Source organism: Trichogramma pretiosum, unplaced genomic scaffold (genome assembly GCF_000599845.2).
Source record: "Trichogramma pretiosum strain Unisexual culture from Peru unplaced genomic scaffold, Tpre_2.0 scaffold96, whole genome shotgun sequence".
Classification (NCBI taxonomy): Eukaryota; Metazoa; Arthropoda; class Insecta; order Hymenoptera; family Trichogrammatidae; genus Trichogramma; species Trichogramma pretiosum.
In genome coordinates this window covers 769-26,103 of record NW_019640792.1, presented here as the reverse complement: position 1 = coordinate 26,103, position 25,335 = coordinate 769, and the positions used below count along the sequence as shown (strand labels likewise).

At 41.5% G+C, this 25,335-nt stretch overlaps 1 protein-coding gene across 1 annotated transcript in view; it reads left to right on the top strand.

Annotated features, from left to right (window-relative positions):
* The window catches only part of LOC106649284 (2-oxoisovalerate dehydrogenase subunit alpha, mitochondrial), a 29,104-nt gene extending 11,920 nt beyond the window's left edge, over positions 1-17,184 (top strand). Inside the window, exons 5-8 of the mRNA XM_014366604.1 lie at positions 5,347-5,491; positions 5,780-5,983; positions 9,617-9,880; positions 16,868-17,184. Coding sequence (XP_014222090.1) covers positions 5,347-5,491; positions 5,780-5,983; positions 9,617-9,880; positions 16,868-16,931 — 677 coding nt within the window. The 3' untranslated portion in view covers positions 16,932-17,184. The remainder of the gene's footprint in view (positions 1-5,346; positions 5,492-5,779; positions 5,984-9,616; positions 9,881-16,867) is intronic.
* Positions 17,185-25,335: the final 8,151 nt, after the last annotated feature.

Genomic DNA, 25,335 nt, shown 5'->3' with positions numbered 1-25,335 from the left:
TGTATTCAAGAGAGGAACTTACTTTAAAAGTACCGTCCAAAAACCAAACTTCACTCCGGGCTAGAATTTCTAAATTTTTACGCGTGGCAAATACTAGAACTCTACTCTCTTCCGACTGACCAGAATCAAAAATTAAAAATTTTTCATCCGATAGAGTTCTTTGGTATCGATCCGGAAGAGTGTCAAATTCATTTAATGTTTTTGGGTTTGGTGGTAAATCTTTCCGTCTTGTTCTGCGTATAATTTTTTTTAAATTTTCTCTCAAAGGGAGATGACTGAGCACGCCTTCGGGCACTGAAGAAAGTTCTGTACGCAGTAACTGGGCCGGAGGTTGCTCTGGGTGTTCCGTAGCTTTTCTTTTTAAACTGGACTTCACTTTTTCAGCTTCGCAGTCGTTGAAATTCGGGGGATGCGTGTGCTTCTTCTCTTTCAAGAGAACAAGCTGTTCTCCGGGGCCTGGGTTATTCGTTGTCGCTCTTGAGGTACACGTCTTGTCATTACGCAATTTTATGCACTCCCAGTGACGTTTTTCCCCAATAATTTTTGAATGGTAAAATTGATACCCGCGAACAATTAATTTATTATTTACGACTTGAAGCTCCATTGCTAGGCTAAATAGGTGAACGTAGATGAGAGACTAACGAAGTGTCTCTTTGTCGGCCTTCGCAGCAGCTAGCGATAGTCAAACCATAATATTATTGCTTCGGCGATATTTGAATTATTATGTTTGAAATTTTATACAATCGGAAAATAGGTAGTCGGAAAAACGGAATCGGAATAATGTAAAATCGGAAATTTGACATAATCGGAAAAATGGCCGTCGGAATAACGGGATCGGAGAAACGGGCGGCTACCGCAGTAATGTGCTTTACAATAAAATTATTTTCTGTACTAGAGAAAAATGTTTGTTTAGGAGGATTTTTCTGTTAAGGCAGTTCATCAAATGGCAACTCAAAACCCTGTACCCACTGAAGTACGATAGCATCTGAGGTTAAACGCCCTCAATTATTAAAAAAATGTTTGAGGTGACTTGCCAATCGACTTACATCGTCTAGAACTTGTTCCTCCGCTGGTTCCGTACCTTGTTGTTGTAGCTCTGCTGATATGAATGCTGTTGTTTCGGATACTGCTGTCGATTCGATTGCCCGCCCTGGGATTTCGTGTCTTGGTACTTCCGAATCCTCGACGAAATTCGAAGCGGGTGATTCGAGTTTTTTGAACTCTCTTTATCGTAACTTTTTGGAGCTTCTTTTATTAGCTGCTTAGCAGCAGCTGAGCGAGATTTTGCAGCTCTCAATATTTCCTCCAAATCGTTGCCACTGCTGCGTACTTTCTTTTCCCCATCTTGCTAAAACTTTCCTGATTTGTCTCCGTGAACGTGTGGACTTTAGCGACACAAAAAGGTGAATGTAGATTCAGCCACCGCCCCGCACGCCACAGCAGGCCGCTGAGCAAAGAAAAAATAAAGTAATCACTTTGATCGTATGTGGTGACATCGACACGCAAAGCGTGTTACTCCTGTGATCTCGAGGAAGAGGCTCGTAGTATAATTAATATAATAGTTAATATAATAGTTAACAATTTAATATGTCAGGATGAACATTTCCATTCTCAAATACTTCAAAGTGTCTAAATTGATTATCAATTTGATTATCAAATTTATAATTTAAATTAGGTTCTACGTAAGCTTGAGAGGCTTCTAATTTAGTTTTTTTTACATTACTAATATCACATAATGGCTTTTTTTCTCCTGATTCTCTCCTGTGACTGCTTTTTTCTTCACCGCTCTCTGTTTCAGTTCACTAAGGTGAAACTGATAATTAAAATCTGTAATAATTCTAGGTTTGCCTCTTTTTGCAATATTTCCTTGCTAATACTAGATAATACTGGAGGCATATTATTATTAGGAGCAAGTATTACGTTCTCTGAAGGCGTGTCAAGCTTTCGAGCACTACCACTTTTTTTTGTCAAGTATTGACTCTGTAAATAAAAAAGGTGTTTGATTAAATTTAATGTGATAAAGCTGGATTAAAATCCTTACTTTTATTAAAATACTTACAGTTTCATCAATGAGGTTTTTCATAGAATCATGCATCCTTTTCAATGTTGATGCTGGTATTGTAACCGTTTCTTCTTCTAGATTGCTACTATTTTCACAAAATGTGGAAGGAGCCTCGCAAGAATTATCATTAAGATTTTGTGTGCTGGAGATTATATCTTTTAATACATGTTCATATTGCACAATCTTTTCATCCAAAACATTCAAAAAACATTTAATGAAAAACAATGAATGCAAATGAATGCAAAATACTTGAATAACTATCAAACTATTAAACTTACTTTTATCAATGGATTCTAATGGAGCATTTCTTGATTTGGCATAATCTTGTTCGGTAAAAACTTTTTTGTCAAGTGGAGAAATGCCACATTTTTTAAAAGAATTTAAAGCAGTTTCTGCTTTTGCAAATGCAGTGCTCACCAAGTCAAAAAATGCTTTAGTTTGACAGTTTCTCTCTTCTGTAAGTTGTAAATTGCTTTTGTGTAATACATGCTTAACGGCCTCATGAATCCAACATCCAAGGGTTGCAGTCTGTGAGTAGTGTGCGATGGAAAGCACACAATAGTAACTCCATGAGCTGCTGCTAACTCGATGACTAAAAAGTTTTTTACATAGGTGGCATGTCCATCAAGCAACAGCAGGACTGGATTGTTAAGTGAAGCTTTGGAAAACTGAATAAACTTCTTAAACCATCTTGTGAAAATATCCTCTTGCACCCATCCTGATTTATGGAACTCTGCCCAAGACCTTGGATACTTATTTTTCAATAATTCTGGATTCACATTGGCACGAGGAAAGACAAGCATAGGTGGCATAAATGAGCCAGCGGCAGACATGCAGATTTCTGCTGTCTCAGTCTCGCCACGCTCTGCAGATGTTCACTTTCCCACTTGTTTTTTACCTTTTTTAGCTATAACTCTACAAGTCACGATTGATCCCAAGGACGTACACATGACTACTTTTTCAACGTCATTACAGTACAAATTTATGCCCTTAGGCCTCAAGGAAAGTCCTAGGGCATTTCAAGCCCTGAACAAGTTATTGAACGGAGTGTAGTGCATCTCGCTGTTGACAGATTCAATATTTCCCCTAGGACTAGAGTCAGGCTAACTCATTAACGCCGAAAGTGACGAAATTTTTGTTTCGTGATCGACGCGATTTCTTCCATGATTTGGACCTTGAAAAGGCTTTGCATATATGTAGGGGGACCCAGCTGTACCCTTTCTTAGGAAGTGGAGAGAGCGCCTCCCGCCGTGGCCCGAGACTCAGGAGGTGAGATAATTAGTGGGACTGTGAGAGAGCAAACAGCTCAGATACCAATAAAGTTAACCTAAATTATATATTCTGCCTCTCTTAATTTTTAACTCCTTCCTCGAGCAATTGGGAAACCCAAGTAGTGAAACTTCCCAAATATACATAATTTTATGTAAAATTCCATGAACTTTCAGAATCCGGGCTCTGATATGAGATTTAATGCTTCGTTAAAAAGTTATGATTTTTGAAACAAAAAAAATGTAAACGTTTGTGCGAAAAAGTCGACTTTAGAATTTTTTTTGAACTGTTGTGTCAAAAAACTCAAGATATAAACATGATCAGAGATGATCAGGGATGTATAAGTATCTTAGTGAGTTTTCACAGATTTTTCCCATCACTTTTTCTAACGAAATGGCGGCCACGAAATAAAATGTTTATAACGAACCCAGACTCAATTTTCATCTCGAAAACTGTTGAGATTATAAAAAAAGTTTATGGAACAAAAAATTCTTAGAATTGATCAAGGAACACTCTTAAATTTTTCAGAATTTTTGGAGAGCAAATTTTCGATTTTCGGAAAATTCATTAAGGGGACCGACCTGTGTTAAAAGCTTGAATTCAGCTTCAGCTAAAAATAGCTATATGAATCGAAATAGTGGAAATTTTTTTTTTGTGATAGTAAAATATGTTCATTCTACACCAGATTGACCAAAAACAACTTCTACCCAAGCTCTGAAATACCAATTACATCACTTTTTTCATAAGACGAAATATTGTGTTATAAATCACTTGCCGCATGATCTTGAAAAGAGTTTTTTATCAATATTGATCTATGGGGTCTCAAAATCTTCAGAAAAGTACTCTCGTCCACCTAAGCGGAGCAGAATTTTGAAAAATTGCGTACAACTTTATATACACGTCAAAATGTGCCAATTTTTAAGAAAATTAGTATTTTATCAACACTAGAAGCCATATTAAAGCTCTTGGAAGAAAAACAAACTTTTTTTTTCAAATTCTGCTCCGCTTAAGTGGATGAGGGTACTTTTCTGAAGATTTTGAGACCCCATAGATCAATATTGATGAAAAGCTCACGTCAGAATCGCGTGGCAAGTGAATCCTATTATAATATTTAGTATTATGAAAAAATAAGCGTAATTGGCATTTCAGAGCTTGGATAGAAGTTTTTTTTGGTCGATCAGGTGTCTAATAAACATATTTTACGATCACAAAAAAAAAATTTCCACTATTTCGATTTATGTAGCTATTTTTTGAATTTAAGCTTTTAACACAGGTCGGTCCCCTTAAGTACAATTTCCCAAAATAATCTCAAAAAATTCTAAAAAAATTTGAGGACATTCCTGGATCAATTCTAAAACTTTTTTGTTCCGAAAAATTTTTTTTTAAGCTGAATGGTTTTCGAGTAAATAATTATACATTCTCACCTGTACATGCATTTTTTTGCATGATCATATGCATGAACAGTTTACTGTATGTCCACCATTTTGTTAGAAAAAGTGGTTGGAAAAATCTGTGAAAACTCCCTAAAGTCACCTTGATCCCTGATCACCTCAAATCATATTTAAATCTTGAGTTTTTTGACACAGTAGTTCGAAAAAAATTCTCAAAGTCAATTTTTTGCACAAATTTTTACGTTTTTTTTAATTTATACAATCATAACTTTTTAACAAAGCATTAAATCTTAAATTTGAGCCCAGGGCCTGAAACGGCATTAAATTGGACATAAAATTATGTATATGCAAAGTCTTTTCAAGGTCTAAATTATAGAAAAAAATCGCAAAGAAAAGTAGCACAGTAGTTGAGCTGAATTACACATCCAGGGTAGACTGCCCGTTACAACGCAAATATGCTCGTATTTATGAATGTATACGAATATGTGCTTTAATCCACGACAATCTCACGAACTCAATAAAATCCCTTTTTTGAAAACTGTATTCACCATTAATTTTATTATTTACCATTAATTTACAATTTAAACTTTTTTAAATAGCTTTTATTAAAACTATTATTTTCAGCTGTTGGTGCCGCTCATAAATTGAAAATCGCTAACACTAACACATGTGTAGCATGCTATTTCGGCGAAGGTGCAGCTAGCGAAGGAGATGCCCATGCTGCATTTAATTTTGCAGCAACATTATCATACCCTGTGGTTTTTATATGGTAAGCTTACAAAAATGATATTTTATTACAAATTAATTATTATTCTATTACACCTATGAATTTTTTTGCGTAGAACTTAAAATTAACGAATATAAAAAATTTTAAGTCAAAATTGCGTTTTATTGCGAATTTGTTAGCATAAAATATATAGCAAAACGCGTCTCTAGCTAAACTCGTGTGTGTGTTTGTAAATGTGTTTTCCTTTCATAATTCATCAATTAGAATTCCAAACATTATTTTGCTCAAAAATAACCTTTACTAACGAATAAAATTATTCTTCCATTACAGCCGAAATAATGCTTATGCCATTTCTACTCCGAGTTGTCAACAATATGCTGGAAATGGTATAGCTGCTAGAGGCCCAGCATTTGGCATCAAAACAATTCGAGTTGATGGTAATGATATTTTATCAATGTATCAAGCGACGAAATTTGCTAGAAAATATGCGACAGAGAACTGCAAGCCTGTTTTGATAGAAGCTATGACTTATCGGTAATTGAACGTAATTCTTACTAAAATTATCAAAATTTTGTTAAAATATTATGTTCACACTCTGTTTTACTGAACTATAATACCATTCTTTTTCTAACAATTTTTTAATGATTTTTGAAACAAAATCGAATGAAAAGCTTCTAAATTTTTTACTTGACAAAAATGTGTTCTTTCAAAATATTTCATTGATCTGAGTTGCTTTTAATCTTTCGAAAAATGTGTTGACTTTTTCAAAATTATTTCGATGATTTTACTACACGACTTTATGAGGCCCAGTATATGGTCTAATAATTGCTGAGTGATCTGCTCGCGTGAAAACGTGAGTACATGAATTGAAAGAGGCACATTGGTGGACTTAAGATTAACTGGCAAAAGCTTCAAGTCAATCACATGCTTGAGGAAAGTATTCCGAAAAATACCAATATCCATTTCTCTATCGTTGTACTCTTAAAAGATGCCAGGAATTCTCAATGTCTTCCCAACACAATTTCTGATGGGTTAACGTCTGTGCCAAGGAAAATGCGAGTTCTCAGCCAGAGCAGTATCATAGGTAAAGCCTGCAGCCAGTTTTCAGATTCTCCTCTACACATAAGTGCGGCGATGATATCTCGATGTCACCTCTTGATCAGACCATCATCTGTAGTGATTAAAAGTCTTGCCCCCAGAGTCTCAGTAAATTCAGTGAAAAGGCGAAACTCGAACTGTTGACTCTGGCCTGAAGTAATAGTTGTGACGCCGTAGCGTCTGATGAGTCGTTGTAGATTCGCAAACATGCGTCGTTCGGATATGTTATTGTAGGAATAATATATCTGATCGAATGGTTTGTTATGTTTCATGTTTGACCTATGTGTGTAACGAGGAGAGACGAAGGTGATGATATCTCGCTTACTCTTTATGGACCGATGGGGAGAGAGAGATCGGATGAGGAGAAGAACTAAGCAGACGACTTACTTGTTACTTGGTCGCTGAAAAAGACGGTTGAACCCGAGTGTACGCGAGTTTTCCTTTTGAGAGTAGAATATCGAGTATTTCTTTATTAAAACAATATTGTGGCGGTGAACTATTTTAGTGGTGATACTAGTGAGCACTCGACTGGCAGAGGTTAGTTTAAAGTAGCTATTATTTACGGAGTGTCCTCACTGTATTAATCATCGTTACGCTGACGTAGTCAGTTATTGCAGTCCAGGAGAAACAAGTTTTCAGCCATTTAAGACTTTATTACTTTTCTAGTGAAAGTATTGGTGTTCGGTAATGTGGTCACAGACGTAGCTGTCCTGCGAGACAGTTGGAGTGCCAGGTTGGCTGACTGGCACAACGAAATTGTAGTGTGAATGTGTGTGTGAGTGTGAATAAATCGTTAGATTTATTATTTATATTTAAATGCTCGTGTCGTTATTTCGTGCGCCTATCCCGTTCTCTCCTACAGGTAGCCGAGACCCCGGATAATCCACCATTAGATGAAGCATACGTGGTCCCATGCCCGGGTCTGGCCGTGGTGTGACATAGTGGAAGGTATATCGAAAAAGGAGACCCAATGTCTAAACAGAGCAAAGGCAACTGATGCCGCTAAGATGTCTATCAGAGGGATTGCTTCAGGCCAATACGAAAAATGATCAATCACCGTTAGAAGATGCGAATACCCGTCGACTTCGGGTAACGGACCTACAAGGTCCAAGTGGATGTTAAGAAATTTATCGTCATGGGGGATATTAACGCTGCGATTCGATACCTCTTCATGAGGCAGACTCTCACTGCAGGTCGCCATGTCGAGATATCGATCAAATAGTTTGATAATAAATTATATACGTGCCTGAAAATGGGTGAGTTAAAGAGATTTCAACTTGTGTGTAAAGAGCACAAGTGAAAAGTCTAAAGAGTCAATTCCTCTCACCGTGAACACTGCAGACGCTCTCACCAGCAAGGGAAAGTTAAACAATAAGTCACAAATAGACAAGGGGCAATACAAAAATATAAAAAGCACTCTAAAGCATTAATTTAATAGCTGATTTACCAACGTATGCAAGATTTTTTGAAACACAAAAATGCCTGTGCTACTACAAAAATGCCCGTGAATTGTTTGAGACACAAAAAATGTCTGTGCCACCACAAAAATGCCTGCGGATTTTTTAACTACGTACTAAAATCAGAAGATCATTTGTCAGTAGCTGCGTAAGGTGGTAGTCTACCTCTCCGTGTCTCCTGTCTATCCACAATCTGATGTTCGGAATCAGCCTGTACGTCCATCGTCCTTTTGGCGAGCGATTCCACCGGCTATGCCATCTTCTCAGTGTCTCCTGGCGTTCTTCGGCTCTCGCGTCCTCGTGGTGGCGCTGGTAGAGCCGGCTACGCTCGTCTGCTAGTAAGGCCAGCGGTGGTATGCTGGCGACGACGTAAGTAGCCTCGTACGAGAGGTGCGGGCGACCACTGATGAGGCGTAGGCAGGCTCGCCGATGGATCGCTTCCGCCCGACGCATGCCGACCAGTGTTCCGGTACCGCGACTTCAGATGGGGGCACCGTAGAGGAGGATCTAGTCGATGACGTTGGCGTAGAGCCGCCTCCGGCTGCTCCTGGGACCACCGATGATCGGCATGATCTGCGAGAGGGCTCCCGCCACCCTCGAAGCCTTCTCACTGGTCGCTCTGAGGGGGTCGTTGTATGTCAACCTCCCGTCCAGTTGTAGGCCCAGGTAGCGGATGCAAGGAGAGGAGGCAATGAAGCAGTTGCCTACTTCAATGGTGATGGTCTCCAACCTCCTCTTCCTTGATATTAGCAGGGCCTCCGTCTTATGGTCTGCCGTCTCGAGGCCCAGCCCCCACAACGCGTCACGTACCCTTGCGATGGCGCAGCTGAGAAGGTCCTCGACCGTACGTCGTCCCTGCCACGGCGACCACGGGGATGTCATCCGCTAAGCCGACCACGCGCACCCCTTCATCCAGTCTCAGGCGCAAGATGATGACTTTGTTAAAAAACATAAATTTCGGCGTCATAGTCCGAATTTTGCTTTAAAAAATTATTCAAGCTTTCTACGATTTTTAGAATATCACATCGGTAAAAGGGATTTCCATACGACTTTCGTACATATTGAAATGTAGACAGTAGGCAGTTTCAATCAACACAAGAATACTCTCCAAGTTTTAAGAAAATTGACCATGTAGTTCACGAGTTATTTAATTTTAAATTTTTCAAATTAACATGGGCGAGATAGGAAAACTCGGAAAAAGTCACACAGAAAGAAAAATTTTGATACAATTTTATTATAGATGAAACTACATGTATCTTAGACTATAAGTTGTACTGTAACGAAAGATTAGGAAAACCAACCGTGCCATTGATGTGATTAACCGCTGCGTTCACATGGACACGCTCGGACATGCTTGTGTGACACACGGATACGCTGAGTATGCTTATGTGGTACAATCTCCCATGAAATTTTGAGACTGTACCTCGTGCGCGCACAATGTTACTCAAACACAGCATGCGATAAAACTTTGGACTTCAATTTTAGCCGATATAATACCTTAAAATAAATTTTATTAATTGTATTTTATACTTCAAATATCTGCTACCTAGTTATTTTTTATACATTAAAAGAGAAAAACCATTTTTAATTTAATCAATAATTATTTTTTTAGCGTTGGACATCATAGCACTTCTGATGATAGTACGATATACAGAGATGATGCAGAAATCGAAAAATATCAACAATTGGATCCAATCAGGTCGTTAAAAAGTTACTTAAAACAGCATAAACTTTGGGATGAAAGTCAAAATGAACTATTCATTAAAGCTACAAATAAAAAAATAATGGAGGCAATTAAAGTGGCTGAAAATGATAGTCTACCCAGCCAAGATGATATTTTTAACAATGTTTACAGTACAATACCGTTTCACATAAGGTAGGTTTTATTGAATACATTACTCATTTTTATTAAGATGGGTGAATTAAAATTTAATTAAGATTGAAGTACTCAAAATTATTAAGACGGTTAATTAAGTATGGGCTGGTAATGGGCGTTAATTAATATGTGATTTTTTTAAATCATTAACAATCATCAGAGTATCGGCTGAATTACGAGTAATCTCAAATAACTCAGACTACGTAATATATCGTTTTCCTAAAGAAAATATTCAGATCTTCGTATGCGATCACTTGCCAGTCGGCTCTCTCTCTCTCTCTCTCTCTCTCTCTCTCTCTCTCTCTGAGTGAACACGTGTGTCAACTCTGCTCCCCGTTTTAAGCTTTTTTACTGCTGTTGCACTGCCTCCGTGCGTCTTTGATTACAGATCTTGCACGCTAAAAATTGCAAGCATTCTAATTCGGTGCTTGCATTTCATCTATCTGGACGCCGCCACTAAATATCTGCAATCTTAGTGCATCTACATTGGACGTCATTTGCGAGGTTAGCTTATCATCTGTGGTCGACTGCGCCGATTTTTGCATCAAATTCAGAGCGGGCCGCGCAATGTATTTTTGTGTACGCCAGTGGAAGCGCGCCATCTATGTTGTGAAGTGTGTGGTGATCCTGCGAAATAACTGCTTCGACTGTGTCGTCTGCTATTAGGTTTAAAGATACTTATTGCGACAGTCAATTCTTGCTAAAATGACAAGTACTAGAGCTTCACTGCAGAACGAGCTTCCACCACAACTGGCTGCCTTTCTTCAACGTCTTGACACGAAGCTTGACAACCTCTCAAAGCACCTTTTGGCCATCGAAGCGCCTGATAACACCAAAGCATTCGTATTCAAACTATCGTCTCCAAATACTCGAGACCACTGTATTGAAAATGCGTCCAAGCTAGCCTCAGTCAATACTCATACACTTTTCGGTGTGAGTAATGGCAAAATTAGATTACGCCCCTTGTGGCCAAATGAGGTCTACAATCTGCTCAAGAAAGCCTATGATGCAGCTTAAAAGCTGTTTTATGCTCCACCTATGGTGCGGAATCACACGGTTTTCATGCGTGAAACCAATGACACACAACCCATCCCCATATCAACCAAACACGACATCAAGGCGCTGAAAATGAGGACGAGATGACGACATCCACGCAACGTTGAACCATGATATGCTGATTTTTCGCGACCAATACTGCATACTACCAATACTATTGCTACTACTAGAGTTTCTGAAATATTACTACTATACGAAAATAACACCATTTACAGCTACTACTGTTACTAATACTACTACTACTACATTCTCTTATTATGCATATACATTACATAGACACTATGTACTACTATCTCTTACGCCACGTTACTTAATTATAACTTATTATTATTGTTGCTGATATTGTTAATATCAGCAATTTTATACATAAATGTAAATACGACAGTGCCAGATGGGGTTTACCCTGTGGCCGAATAAACTTTTTCAATCAATCAATCAATCTCTCTCTCTCTCTCTCTCTCTCTCTCTCTCTCTCTCTCTCTCTCTCTCTCTTTCTCTCTCTCTCTCTAGCTGCTCCACTCATTGCTGATCCGTTGTTAGAAATCTTCAACAAGTCTATTGCAACTCATACATTCCCGTCATCTTGGCTTAAAACCTGCGTACTGCCCTTATCGAAAAAGAAACTCATCACGAATATTACCGACACTCGACCTATAGCAAAACTATGTGAGGTTTCTAAGGCCTGTGAGAGGCTGGTTCATGAGCAACTGAGTTATCATCTGGAGAGATTTGAGCTGCTGAACACACGCCAGGCTGGCTTTCGAAGAGGACATAGCACCCAGACAGCGTTGTTGGCCCTGATGGATGATGTTCGACAGGCGGTGGACGATCGTCAGATGACTATCTTGGCTCTGTTCGACTTTTCTAAAGCGTTTGACATAGTTCCACATCAACTGCTTCTAATGAAACTTCGCAGATTCAACTTCGGCGACTCAACAATCAAATGGTTTGCCTCATACTGGTACCGGTGCTGCCCGCGGGTCTGGATATCGGTGGCGAAATTGTGCTTCTCGAAGGAAATTAAAACCCTGGGTATCTACTTGTCAGGAAAGTTCAACTGAGACCCACAGATTGCGCTTATGACCTCGAAGATCCACCACTCTCTCTATGCCTTGCATTATTACAAACACGCCCTCTCTCGCAAAATGCGTCTGATGCTGGTAGGCGCTCTGGTGGCACCTCGCCTTGACTACGCAGCGCCACTGTTGACTGACCTGACGAAGGAGCAGTCTCTGGCTCTTCAGCGCCGGCAGAACGCTTGCATCCGGTTCATTTACGGCACGATACCCAGGATGGCTCACGTCACTCCTTATCTCCTATCTCAGAAGGGGCTTTCGAGTCATCGGAGTACTCACCGAGACTGAGGAAATCAGGCAGTCCGTGTGACCGCCGGTGCTTTACTACAAGGCGCTACGCACCGCATCATTAGATCACTCATTTGCATTTTCATCTGCCATTGCAATAAATAAACTTCCTTTCATCACGAACATCCTCTCCCCGCCTCCTCGCTTCAAGTCCCTTCACACCTCCTTCCTTATGCAGCACGAGAAGGCGGAGTGGTTGCAGCGATGCGGGACGGAGGGCCTTGCCCCTGTCCCGCCTGAACTAACTCAAGTTTTGAATTTAAATGTAAACTCGACGTAGACAAAATTGCGTGATGGAACATCGACATGTACTAGTTAAATGTCCCTCTGTACTTACAAATGTCTCTGTTATCACTACTGTTACTACTTATACTGTCTGTTTGAACTGCCGTTGGGCCTCATGTGGTTATACCTCAAGGCCCCAATAAATCTTCTAATCAATCAATCAATCAATCTATCTTATATATATTTGCCCAGAAGTAATGCGACCAAGACGTGCAATTGCCAATAACACTGCGCATATCACTGAGCTGAACGAGCGACTGTCCAGTGAATTTAGGGAGATTCAGCGTCAGCATACTGAAAGCGGAAGCAACTACTGCTCCTGGCGAGGCCACTGCTTCATCACCTTCGCGTCGGCGGTTGCGCGCGGGACGTTTCTCGCTGCTGCCCCGCGTTTCCAGCGGCTGATGGTGTCACAGATTTTCGAGCTGCCAGGAGCAGAAGACGGCCGTTTGAGTATATTGCCAATTATGCCGATTGAGAGCTACAAACGCCTTTGGCACCGGCTTGTAACAAAGTCTACCCTCGCCCGAGTATACTTCACTGTCTACGACGGCTTCATGATGTGCTGCTGACTCTTCAAGTCAAGGACATCAGGATCTATGCTCACATATTTCATTTGGACTTATTAACATAGATAATCTCTCAAGAAATTTTCATCTGCTCGAAGCACATTCAAATAAACATATTTTTAATATAATTGCAGTCACTAAAACTTTTTTACAATCCGATGATGATGTAAACGTGTACAATCTCCCGCACTTCAGCTTTTATTATCACGATCGCACTGGCCGAGAAGGAGGGGGCCTAGGACTCTACCTCTAGGAGGACTTTGTAGTGTCGCAGCTAGTCGCATCAGAATTGGATTATTCAAACACATCCGCCTTCGCCATCTATGCCGTTTCGCAAGGCACGAGCAGATTACTGATAGCTATAGTTTACCGGTGCCCTACTACATCTTACCCCCATGTTTTTCTGGACACTCTATCAGATCTGCTACTTCATTGTGCTCAGCGATTTCAACATCAACGTAGCGAACCCCTCTAACAGACACGCCCTCTCCCTGAAAAAGCGCATTGCCCCATACAATCTGCACTTACTCAGCAGTATACACACACACCACGTTACATACAGTACTGATGGCTCACTCTATTCAACTTGCATTGACCTCACAATAGTGAAGCAGCCTGATCTGGTCAAAGACTTTTCAGTGTCTCCAGCACCCTTTGCTGCCGGGCACCACTTTATAAACTTTAACTACTGTGCACGTTTACCTCGATCGGAGACCTCCACGCGCTACACGCGCAGTATTTCAGAGATTTCACCTTCTACTTTTCCAACTGTAGCCTCTTCACTAAACAATAAAATAGACTTGGAGAGTTTCTCACACATCGACCTGACTTCCACAGACAACTGTGCGGTAATCGATCGACTTATGGCTGAGGTCACGGACGAAATACTCCAGGCCCTTGACGTAGCGGCCCCGCTCAGGCTGACCACGTTGAGAGCTAGGGTGAATCCGTGGGTCACACAGAAGCTACGGAAGCTATGGAAAAATTGTCCAAGTACCTTGCAATATCTTCCTTGAAAGTTGACCAGATGCCAAAAAGAACCAACGGAAGCGCTTCGAGCCCATTATCGCAATGGTGATCCACGGAGAAAGCTTTCAAATGTCGGTGAAAAAATTCTACTATTTCTTTGCTCTTCTTTTCTTTTATTTTCCTACCGTTCCTATTTTCTTATTCTCTAATGTGATGCAAGAATCAGAAAATTATTTTTTAAAACGTTGAAAATTGTGAAGAACTTATTTAAAAATACTAATGTAAGTGAAGAAGATCTGGACATTGACGTACAGGCAAACCCCGGTATTCGCGGGGGTTTGGTTCCAAAAAAAATACCGCAAATACGGAAGCATTTTTCTTATGGGAAAAGGGGGGTTCGGTTCCTCGTCCGACTGAAATGTCAATGTACATGTTAGTAAAAAACTTTTTTATCAGCAAAAATTGAAGTTTTAATCAATATTTATTTATTTTGTAGTAAAATATCGAGTCAAACTTTTTTGTTTTTCTCTGTGAATTCGATCTTCGTACAACTCATAATACTCTAATGATTTTTCGACATCTTATCTCAACTGAAGGCCTCGAGTCATGATTGGGTCGTAATTTAATGCTCGTTCAATAAGACGCTCAGCATCAGCCGAAATATTTCCGAATAGGCAATGAGCATCTAAAATTGAACTTTTTTTCACCAAATTCATCACTTTATTATTCCTCTTCTTTACACTGGTAACCGGTTCTCTTTCCATAGGACGAATCATAATTAAAAAAAAATTGAAAATTTTTTTTAATTCATGCATGAAACAAGGTAAACTTTGAGCGAAAAAACCTCTAATACGAAAACAAAATACCACGAATACTGAAATTAGGTCACAAGCAGGAGTACCGTGGATACGGAAAATCGCGAATACGGAATCCGCGAATGACGGGGTTTGCCTGTATTTTACTATCACAAAAAATGTACACTATTTCGATTTATATAGTTATTTTTGAATTTAAGCTTTTAACACAGGTTGGTCCCATTAACTCCAAGTAATCAGCTAAAAATCATTCGGTAGTCTTCGCTTCCAGTAAACCTGTGATGCATTTAGGCTTGCCTATGGTTGATACGTCTTTCAATTTGCCTTCCTCATAATATCAATTACTGACAAGGAGAGCTTTTCAGCTCCGGGTCACAGATCTTTACCAAAGTTGCTTGGGGGTCTTCTGGTACATAATAATGACGCTCTGTATGGCCATTTTAGTCTCATTGGCCCTGAAAAATATTATAGAGCATAATGAAGTTATTAATACTGAATATTGTTAAAAAATACTAAATATTAGCTCATCATGGTATCAAACTTACACAGTCAAGTCAAACTGGTTAAAAAGTATTTGTACTTTTACTTTTCCATGTTTTGAATATCTTATCAATCAATAAAAACTTTAGCTCCATTGGATTACTGTGAGAGTTTTAATGAGTAAACCAATTGAAGCTAAAAATAACACTTTTATGATTAAATATTTTCAAAAATCATGTGAAATTTTTTTTTATAAGGCATTCCTCCTTTCTCTTCTGGAAATATGTAAATTGATTGTGCCAACAGTGTAATGCGCTAGAAAGAGAAAATTTATCATGTGATGTTAGTGAGTTTAAGAAAAAAATCAGCTGGATTGATATTATGATTGCCAAGATAGAAGTTTAATTGATTGTTTCAGCGTCATATGTCTTGTACCTTGATAAAAGACATCCAGCATCGCTAATTAGGTAATGTGGCATTTAACATGCATGTAAATACACTTCAATTGAGTGTCTGAAATGAGTGAGAAAGGAGGGATTATAAGTTTTATATATAAAAAAAATTTTCACATGATTTTTAAAAATATTTAATCATAAAAGTGTTATTTTTAGCTTTAATTAGTTTACTCATTAAAACTCTCACAGTAAACCAATGGAGCTAAAGTTTTTATTGATTGATAAGGTATTCAAAACATGGAAAAGTAAAAGTTCAAATACTTTTTAGCCAGTTTGACTTGACTGTGTAAGCCTGATACCATGATGCGCTAATATATGGTATTTTTAACAATATTTAATATTAATAACTTCATTATGCTCTATAATATTTCTCAGGGTCTATGAGATCAAACTGACCATAAAGGGTTTTATTATTATATACCAGAAGACCCCCCAAGCAAGTTTGGTAAACATCTGCGACCCGGAGCTGAAGAGCTCTCCTTGTGAGTATTGTAAAATTTACATCATACTTTAGTGGTAAAATTTGCGACGGCATTGATGATTTGACAGTCTTGCTACTTTCAGCACAGTCAGTTGAACTGGTACTAATTCTGCACAAACCAACCTAAACTAAGAATGTGCAAATAATCGATTTTTCGTGTTTTACATGACCAGTCGAGTTCAAGTTAAATGCAAATTTTGGGATATTTAAGGGGACTCACACATCAGAAGTAGTGATTTTTTCATAAAAAAAATCGTTTATCGAGATCTTATTCTCTACAGCCAGATAAAGATCACTTATTATTTTACTATGAAACTCACAAAACATAAGATTATTTGATTCTAAGCTAATATTGAAATCATTTATTTTTCAAATACGATATTTAAATTACTTATTTAACTTTAGAGAATATTGTAATATTGTAATATTCTGTCTCCGCTGAATTGATAAATATTTGTTACATTTTCATAAAATATATAAAAACGTGTTAAAAAGATTATATTTTTTTTTCAGTAAACAACAAGTCGGGCTGCAGAAATATTTCAAAAGGAGAAATCAACTGGTTGATGGAAAATAGATCGTTTACTTGAATGCATTGTCTTTTCGCCCACTGGTTGACGATCCTTGCTTTCACGTACGTACGCGGCCTCCACGGTACCAATTTATCTACGAGTGAGCACTCAAACTCAGAACCTGTGCCTTCCCTCGGACAATAAAATAGGCCCTTATAAAACAGATATAAACAGTAAATTATAATATAAATTCAACAACTCTGTACTTTACATATATCAGTAATTCTTCTATAATTTTAAAATAAAAAAAATTTTTAACTTGCAAAAAAAGTAAATATTTTCTTGTATTTTCTTATGGGGTTAAGATTGTATTTCGATCGAGCTGATATTTTAAAATGGACATACCTACACCTGATTGCCCAAGAAACTTCTGCCCGAGCTCTAAAATCCTCATTTCATTATTTTTTCATAATATTGAATATTGTGTTATAGATCACTTGCTGCATGATCTTGAAGCAAGTTTTTGATAAGTTTTCTTCATAGGCACTCAAAATTTTTAATAAGTACCCTTTTCCACTGAAATGGAACAGAATTTGTAAAAATTGTATACAATTTAATTTACACATCAAAATACTACAAAAGGAAAACTCAGCATGAAATTTTAAATAAAAAAGTTGTGACGGGGGTCACAGTCATCGCCTACGGATAGGCAATCCTTACGCACACCACACGTGAAAAGCGTAATGAAAATGAGCCAAGCGCCGCTTGTTTACATATTATATAAATAAACAAAAAGAGTGCGCTGCTATTATAACAGCGCAGCATATAACAATAATATGTAAACAAGCCACTAGGTGGCGGACTTACAAAAACTTGTAACCCACAAATGAACCGTGGCTGAAAATGCTTATTATCCGAGTCGAAATAAAGCTCCGGCATGTTCCGGGTTAAACACAAATACCTAATTTTCATTGATTGAGAAATGGATTAGCCTTTCTACCTGAGTAGTAAGTTCATTGCTTACTATTCAAACAGACGGCTAAAGAGAAAAGATACCTGAGAGCTTGAACGATCTACAGAAGGTAGCGATCGAAAGCCACTTCTACCAGACGGTCAAACTCTCAGACCTTCGTTGATGTTCTCAATTATGCACTGCGTGATTTTGGATGCGTTTTGGATGCGTTTGTGGTGGTTGATAATCTGTATTATCCACTACGTTATTTTGGATGCTGCACTGTACTGTTTGTGGTGATTGGTATTATAAATTATGCACTGCGTTATTTTGGATAATAAACTGTATTGTCTGTGGTGGTTGATAATCTGTATTATGCACTACGTTATTTTGGATGCTGCGATGCACTGTCTGTGGTGTTTGGTATTCTGCATGCTCTACATCCCTTTGCATCGTTTCCTTCAGCCATTCTCCTACTAGTTCGATTTCTGATTCTTGCGCTGTTGTGTTCTGTATATTGTTCTGCTGTCTATATTGTAGTTGGTGTTCCGATAATGCAGCATCTATAGACGATAACATTTCATAGTCATAGTCTGCTATATTTTCCAATGTTGAATTATTTGCAACTTCCAGTAAATAGGCCTCTGCGAATTCTCTTGATGATGCATCATTGGCATCTGGTATTCGAAGATTATCGGGACACGGAATTGAATTAACGGAGTTCATTTTCACGTTTTTTTAATTAAAATCAAAAACTACAAAATTTAAAAAATTGAACTCTAAAAGTGCCCTGACTGTAATTACGATTATTATTCACGTCACTTTGATGCTTTCCAGACGAGCGTCTTCGAACAACTGATATTTTTCACAGCCTAAGAAGAAGAAGAAGAAGAAGAAGAAGAAGCATTTTAGAGATGACTTTTTTCGCATGACTGACTATATCATCATCCAAAATCACGCAGTGCATAATTCAGAATATCAACGAAAGTCTGAGAGTTTGACCGTCTGGTAGAAGTGGCTTTCGATCGCTACCTTCTGTAGATCGTTCAAGCTCTCAGGTATCTTTTCTCCTTAGCCGTCTGTTTGAATAGTAAGCAATGAACTTACTACTCAGGTAGAAAGGCTAATCCGTTTCTCAATCAATGAAAATCAGGTATTTGTGTTTAACCCGGAACATCCCGGAGCTTTATTTCGACTCGGATAATAAGCATTTTCAGCCACGGTTCATTTGTGGGTTACAAGTTTTTGCAAGTCCGCCACCTAGTGGCTTGTTTACATATTATATAAATAAACATAGAGTGCGCTGCTGTTATAACAGCGCAGCATATAACAATATAATGGGAGCATTCGATAACATAAACATTGATATTCTTCTTCAAAAACTTGCTCAAATCAGTTGTTCAACCGCAACCATTAAGTTCATCCACTTTCTTACGCATAAACGAATGATTTTCACTAATTTCCTAGACGAAAACTCATATAGGCTGATATATAAAGGTGTTTCACAAGGCAGGGTATTAAGCCCACTATTGTATATAATCTACGTTTTTGAAATTACTAAAGGACTGCAAAAAAGCGTTTCAATCTCTCAGTTTGCTGATGATCTATGTGTATACATCAAATGCTCAAATACATCCAGAGGAAGGAGTATACTACAGTGAGCCATTATGAAACTTAAAAATAACTTATTAAAAATTGGACCAGATCTCTCAGAAATAAAAACTATCTTGGGTCACTTTAATACGAAAAACATCCTACCAGACTCCACTGAAATCAAAATAGACAACTGCTTCATGAAATCCAGTGAGAGTTTTAAATTTCTAGGCTTACACTTCGATTAAAAAATGGTATTTGACATAAATTTAAATTTCGTTAAAAAAAAATGCTATAGAGCCATGAACATTCCTCGATTTCTTCGCAAGACCTGGTGGGGCTCTAGCCCAATAACACTTATTATACTTTACAAAAGTTTCTTCAGATCAATCATTGATTATGGACTTCCTATATACTTTCCTTCCCGAAAACTCGTGATTAAAAAACTCGAAAGAGTTCAAAATTTAGCTATAAGAACTGCCCTAGGATACCGAATTAGTGCACTCTTAAACATTCTGCTAGATGCGTCGAAACTTATCAGCTTAGAGAACCACGCAACATTCCTCTCCCATTTCTTTCTAGCCAAACGATGTCCCTTCAAAGTTCACAAACACATATAAATGTAACAAAATCCTACAATATATTGAAAAAAACACTCCACTCCCAAAAATAGTCTTGCCAAAAGCATAAGCAAATTCTTGAAATACACCTCACGCATAGAAATTCAGAATAATGAAAATATGTACACTAAAACCTATGAAAACATTGTCAATTTCATTCCATACGACTCTACGTTCGGTCATGCTCTCAAAGACGCCCCCAATCCTAGTCACGAAATTAATTATCTAGTAAAAAAATAATGCTATCTCCTTCTACACTGATGGCAGCAAAATAGCAAGCACAAAATGCGTAGGAAGCGCAATATTCTGTCCAGAACTGGAAATTCACGAAACGCTCTCCATCGAAAAAGAAGCTTCTATGTACATAGCCGAGTGTATGGCAATACATAGAGCTGTGGAATTAGCCTCAAATTACCCTGAACGAAACATTTATATTTTTTCCGACAGTCTCAGCACACTCCAAACCTTAGCATCCACCAAATTCAACCTTAAACCTTAACGGTTGCCTGCCGAAGCACGGCCAACACCTTGGTTTTCCTCAAGGGGAATCTCGTACATAATAGCTTTATGATCGCTGCTTGTATAGACATCACTTACCCGCCAAGATCCAACTCGATTGTAGAGCGAAACACTGGCGAAGGTAAGGTCAATTACAGATTCTCCCCGTTTTGCAACAAACGTCGGCTCGGAACCGGTGTTCAGCAGGAGGACATCCAAGGTTGCGAGGGCATTTAGCAGCGCCCTGCCCCTCGGCTTCGTCTCCCTACTGCCCCACTCCGTTGCCCAAGCATTGAAGTCGCCAGCCACGAGGACTGGTGATTCTCCTCTGACCTCGTCAACAATGTTGTTCAACAGGCCGATGAATTCCTCTGGGGAGAGTCCAGGAGGCGTATAGATACTGAAGATATAAATTCCAGCAATCTGCGCCCAGGTGTTTTTTTTTTTTTTTTTATGGAGAGGGCGTGGGCGGGGTAAACCCTTGCACCAGTGGCCCTTCCGAACTCCGGCATGATTCCCACTTGAACCATCGTTAGACATTACTTCGGTGGGTGCCTTTTAGCAGTGCTGCTGCATCAATGTATTTGGTCATTTCCCTACATCCCCCATCCACCGCACGCCAAGGCGCGGTGATCAGGGGTTCAGGAACCGTGTCAACTCGTTAGTGATCCCCCGCTCACCCTGCGAAGCCCTCATCCAGCGTCATTCCCGCCTTCCGGAGCCGTCTTTGTCGGTGCTCTCCTTTGTGCTGATGTTTCTTCTTCGGTACGTTCGTCAGAACTTCGCCGTGAGCCGGACTAGTGCCGTCCTTGTGAGAGAGGACCCGGTCCCACGCCCGACACCGTCCAGCATCTCCGCTTCTTGCGAGCACCTCTCGCTTTTTCTGGCTTCCTCCATGATGAGTGTAAACTCCTCTCGGTCAGCGCCAGCACTAGAAGTTCTGATATCGGGCTCTATCCCTAAGGATTCGAACTTGGAGCCGAAAGGTCGGTGCTCTTCCTTGTGTCGGCGCTTTGCCTCCTGAATGATGCGCTCCGTTGGCCAACATCAGCACTAGGAGTTCTGGCTTTTGGGCTCCAGCTTGCGGAAATTCTTCTTAACTTGGGCCGCAGGGTGATTGGGGGATATTTCACCCTCCAGGAGGCTGCCTACAGCCGCGGACCTACAGTTTATAGTGAAATCCGAACCACTTCGGCCTCGGGCTCGACCTCACCGAGCGAAAAATCACGAATGAAATTTCCCTCAGTGGGGATCGAACCCGCTCCCTCAGCACAGCGTTGGTTTAGCAGATAGATGGCCCAACGCCTTTACCCACTAGACCAACGAAGGCTGTGCGAGCCCAGGTGTGTGTGTGTTTTTTTTTTTTTTTGGACGTGGGCAGAATGAACTCTGCAGCCAGTGGCCTTTCAAAACGAGTACCCCACTGGAAACCGTCATTAAACATTACTTCGGTGGGGACTCTGTAGAGCTTCTCTGCTACATCGGTGTCTTTTCCGTACATCCCCCGTCCACCTTGCAGTGATTAGGGGTTCGGGAACCAGAAGCGTCGTTTTCGTATTTTTCTTACAGCATCGTCCGGATTGTTTTATTTACACCTCTCGCCCTCCTTGTCTCAATTTAGTGACGACTGATTGCGCAAAGGATGCTACCGCCAGCCAATTGCCTGCGGTCTCGAGCATGAGCCGGACGATGTTTTCCGGCTCTATTTCTTTTTGGAGGACTTGTTAAAGTCTCTCCCTCTCTTCGTGAAATCGCGGACAGTGGAAGAACACATGCTCCGCGTCTTCTATTGTGGTAGGGCAGGCCGGGCATAGTGCGCTAAGGGTGTTGTCATAGCGCTGGCTATGGCTTTTGAAGTAGCCAGTGTGTGTGTGTGTGTTTTTTCCTACTCCACCCCATTCGGACACTCACCGGTGTCCGCCGTTAGGCATTGCTTCAGTGAGGCCGGGGTTAGTTGAGCATTCCTGCTACTTCTATACATCCATATTTTCTGTACATCCCCCATCCGTCGCATAGTGATATGCGACGATTAGGGGTTCAGGGACTTATCTTCTTTCTGCTTGGTGAACCTCCGATCCTGCACGGTGTCATCGTCGATTGTCGTATCCCCTTTTTCAGAGCCGTCTGCTGCGTGGTCACACATTGCTGGCATCTCCTCCTGAGTTGGACATCTTCTTTAGAACTCGCTGTCTAGTGCCATCTTGTGAGTGTGGTTCTCGCTTCTGCAGCCGATGGCAAGCCCATCTCTTTGCTCTGTCGGCTACATCTTGTAAGTGTGGTTCTCGCTTCCGGCGCTACGCTGTGAGTCTCCGTGAGTTTTTTATACTCCTCCTTTTCTGTTTTCGTCTTGTGAGTGTGGTTCTCGCCTCCGACTTCATCATGGGAGTGTTGTGCTCCATCTATTGCCAGACTTGTGAGTCCTCGCCTCGGGCCCCTACTTATGGTTATCCTATCGCTTCCAGCTCGCACAGTGATCAGGGTTTTTTACCGCTTCGGAGGCTGATTCTTTTTGAGTGGTACCCGCTCCACCTCGGGCACGGGCTCGACCACACTAGGCGAAAAAACGAACCTCGCAAATTCGCCAAGTGGAGATCGAACCTACGCCCTACGGCACACCTTGTATCAGCAGGCAAGAACTATACTCACTGAGCCAAGGAGGCCGATCGTGAGTGTGTGTTTTTTTTTTTTTTTTTGATGTATGTATGAGGAGATTCGAGGGGCAATGACTTGATCCCGAAGGCTTCCCGAAGCCTGGTTCGACGCGAGGAGGAGAGGTTGGCAAAAAGACTAGCCAGAGGTTAAGTTAATAAGTAGTTTATTACGTGTGTGTCTCGTGTGGCGGTCAAGCGTGAACTGGCGCTTGGGCAGCGCAGCGCCGCTCAGCGGCGTGTCAAGTCGAGGGGTAAGGGAGGATCCCCACATGTATACGTAGATACATCCACATCACTTTCCCTTTTTTCCGTCCCCGCGGAATCCGCCGTTAGGCATTACTTCACGGGGGTGGAGGGGTTGGCATTATGCACTTCGTGAGGGCTTGGGAGCGGTGGCGTCTTTTTCCAGCCGCATCGTCCGGTCATCACCTTCTGTCCGTTCCTTCGTCTCTCAGTCTTGTTACGACTGAGAAGGCGAAGGAAGCAACCGCGAGCCAGTTCGGCTCGCTCGCAAGCATGAGCCTGGTGGTGTTTTCCGGCGTCACGACCTCGTGGAGCAGGGAGTGCAGTCTCTCTCTTTCCTCGCTGAACCTCGGGCAGTTATAGAAAACGTGCTCCACGTTCTCGATGGATGAGGGGCAGACCGGGCATTGCGCGCTTTGATTGTGGTCGTAGCGTCGGCTGTGGTGTCTGAAAAAACCATGCCCGGTCAAGAGCTGCGTGAGATGGTGGTTCAACTCTCCGTGCCTCCTCTCGATCCACGCTCTGATGTTTGGGATCAGTCGGTGTGTCCATCGGGCCCTCGTCGACCGGTCCCATGCTTCCTGCCACTTGCTTAGCGTTGCCAAGCGCTCCTCGTTCCCTGCGTCCTCTAGGCGGCGGCCGTAGAGTCGCGCTCGCTTGTCCGCAAGAAGGGTCAGCGGTGGTTTTCCAGCAAGGACATATGTGGTCTCGTAGGATACATGTGGCCGGCCTCCGATCACACGCAGGCAGGCTCGTCGGTGGGCTGACTCCGCTTGGCGTATGTAGGCTCGCTTTCGAGCTGCTGTGCTCCAGACGGGGGCTCCATACAGGAGTATGGAGTCGACGACGTGTGCATACAGCTTGCGTCGGCTGCTTCTGGGCCCGCCAGAGTTGGGCATGATCTTCGTAAGGGCCCCGATCACACCGGCTGCCTTCGCGCTGACTGTTCGGAGATGGTCGAACTTCAGCTTGGCGTCGATGTGCAGGTCCAGGTAGCGGATGGAGGGGGACGAGCGCATGCTGTAGTCGCCTACCGTGATGGTGATGGTTTCCTCCTTTTTCCTGCTTGTGATGAGCAGAGCCTCCGTCTTGTGGTCAGCCGTATTTAAGCTGAGAGCCTCGAGCGCGCCTCGCACCTGTAGTATGGCAGCGTTCAGATGGCATTCGATCTGCCATAGGTGCTTGGCGACAGCCACCACTGCGATGTCGTCCGCGAAGCCGACGATACGAACATTGCCGTCGAAGTTGAGGCGCAAGATGGCGTCATACATGACATTCCATAGGATCGGCCCGAGGACCGACCCTTGGGGGACACCTGCTGTGACTTCGTAGGACTCCGGACCATCGTCCGTGGTGAAGTCGAGCACTCTTGCCGAGAAGTAGCTGGAAATGATTCTCAGCAAGTAATCGGGTACGAGCAATCGGCGTAGGGCGGCGAGGATGTTGTCCCACCGGGCCGAATTAAACGCATTCCTCACGTCGAGTGTCACCACGGCGCAGTACTTCTTGGTGCCACGGCGCCATCTTTTGCCGGCGATGGTCTCTCGTGTGGTGGAGATGACGTCTTCGATGGCATCAATCGTCGATCGCCTCCTCCGGAAGCCATACTGTCGCTCCGAGAGGCCTCCAGGTCTCTCTGTATAAGCCTCCAGCCGACCGCATATGATTCTCTCAAGAATCTGGCCCGCCGTGTCCAGCATGCACAGCGGACGATACGAGGACGGCTCGTCTGGGGGCTTGCCTGGCTTTGGGAGCAGGACAAGCCTCTGGCGCTTCCAGCCAGACGGGAATACGCCGGTCTCCAGACACGTCGTGTAAACCCGTAGAAAGATGTCGGGACGCGCCGCAATAGCGAGCTTGAGCGTCGTGTTGGGTACGCCCGGCGCCGAACGCTCCTTGATCCTGGACTGAG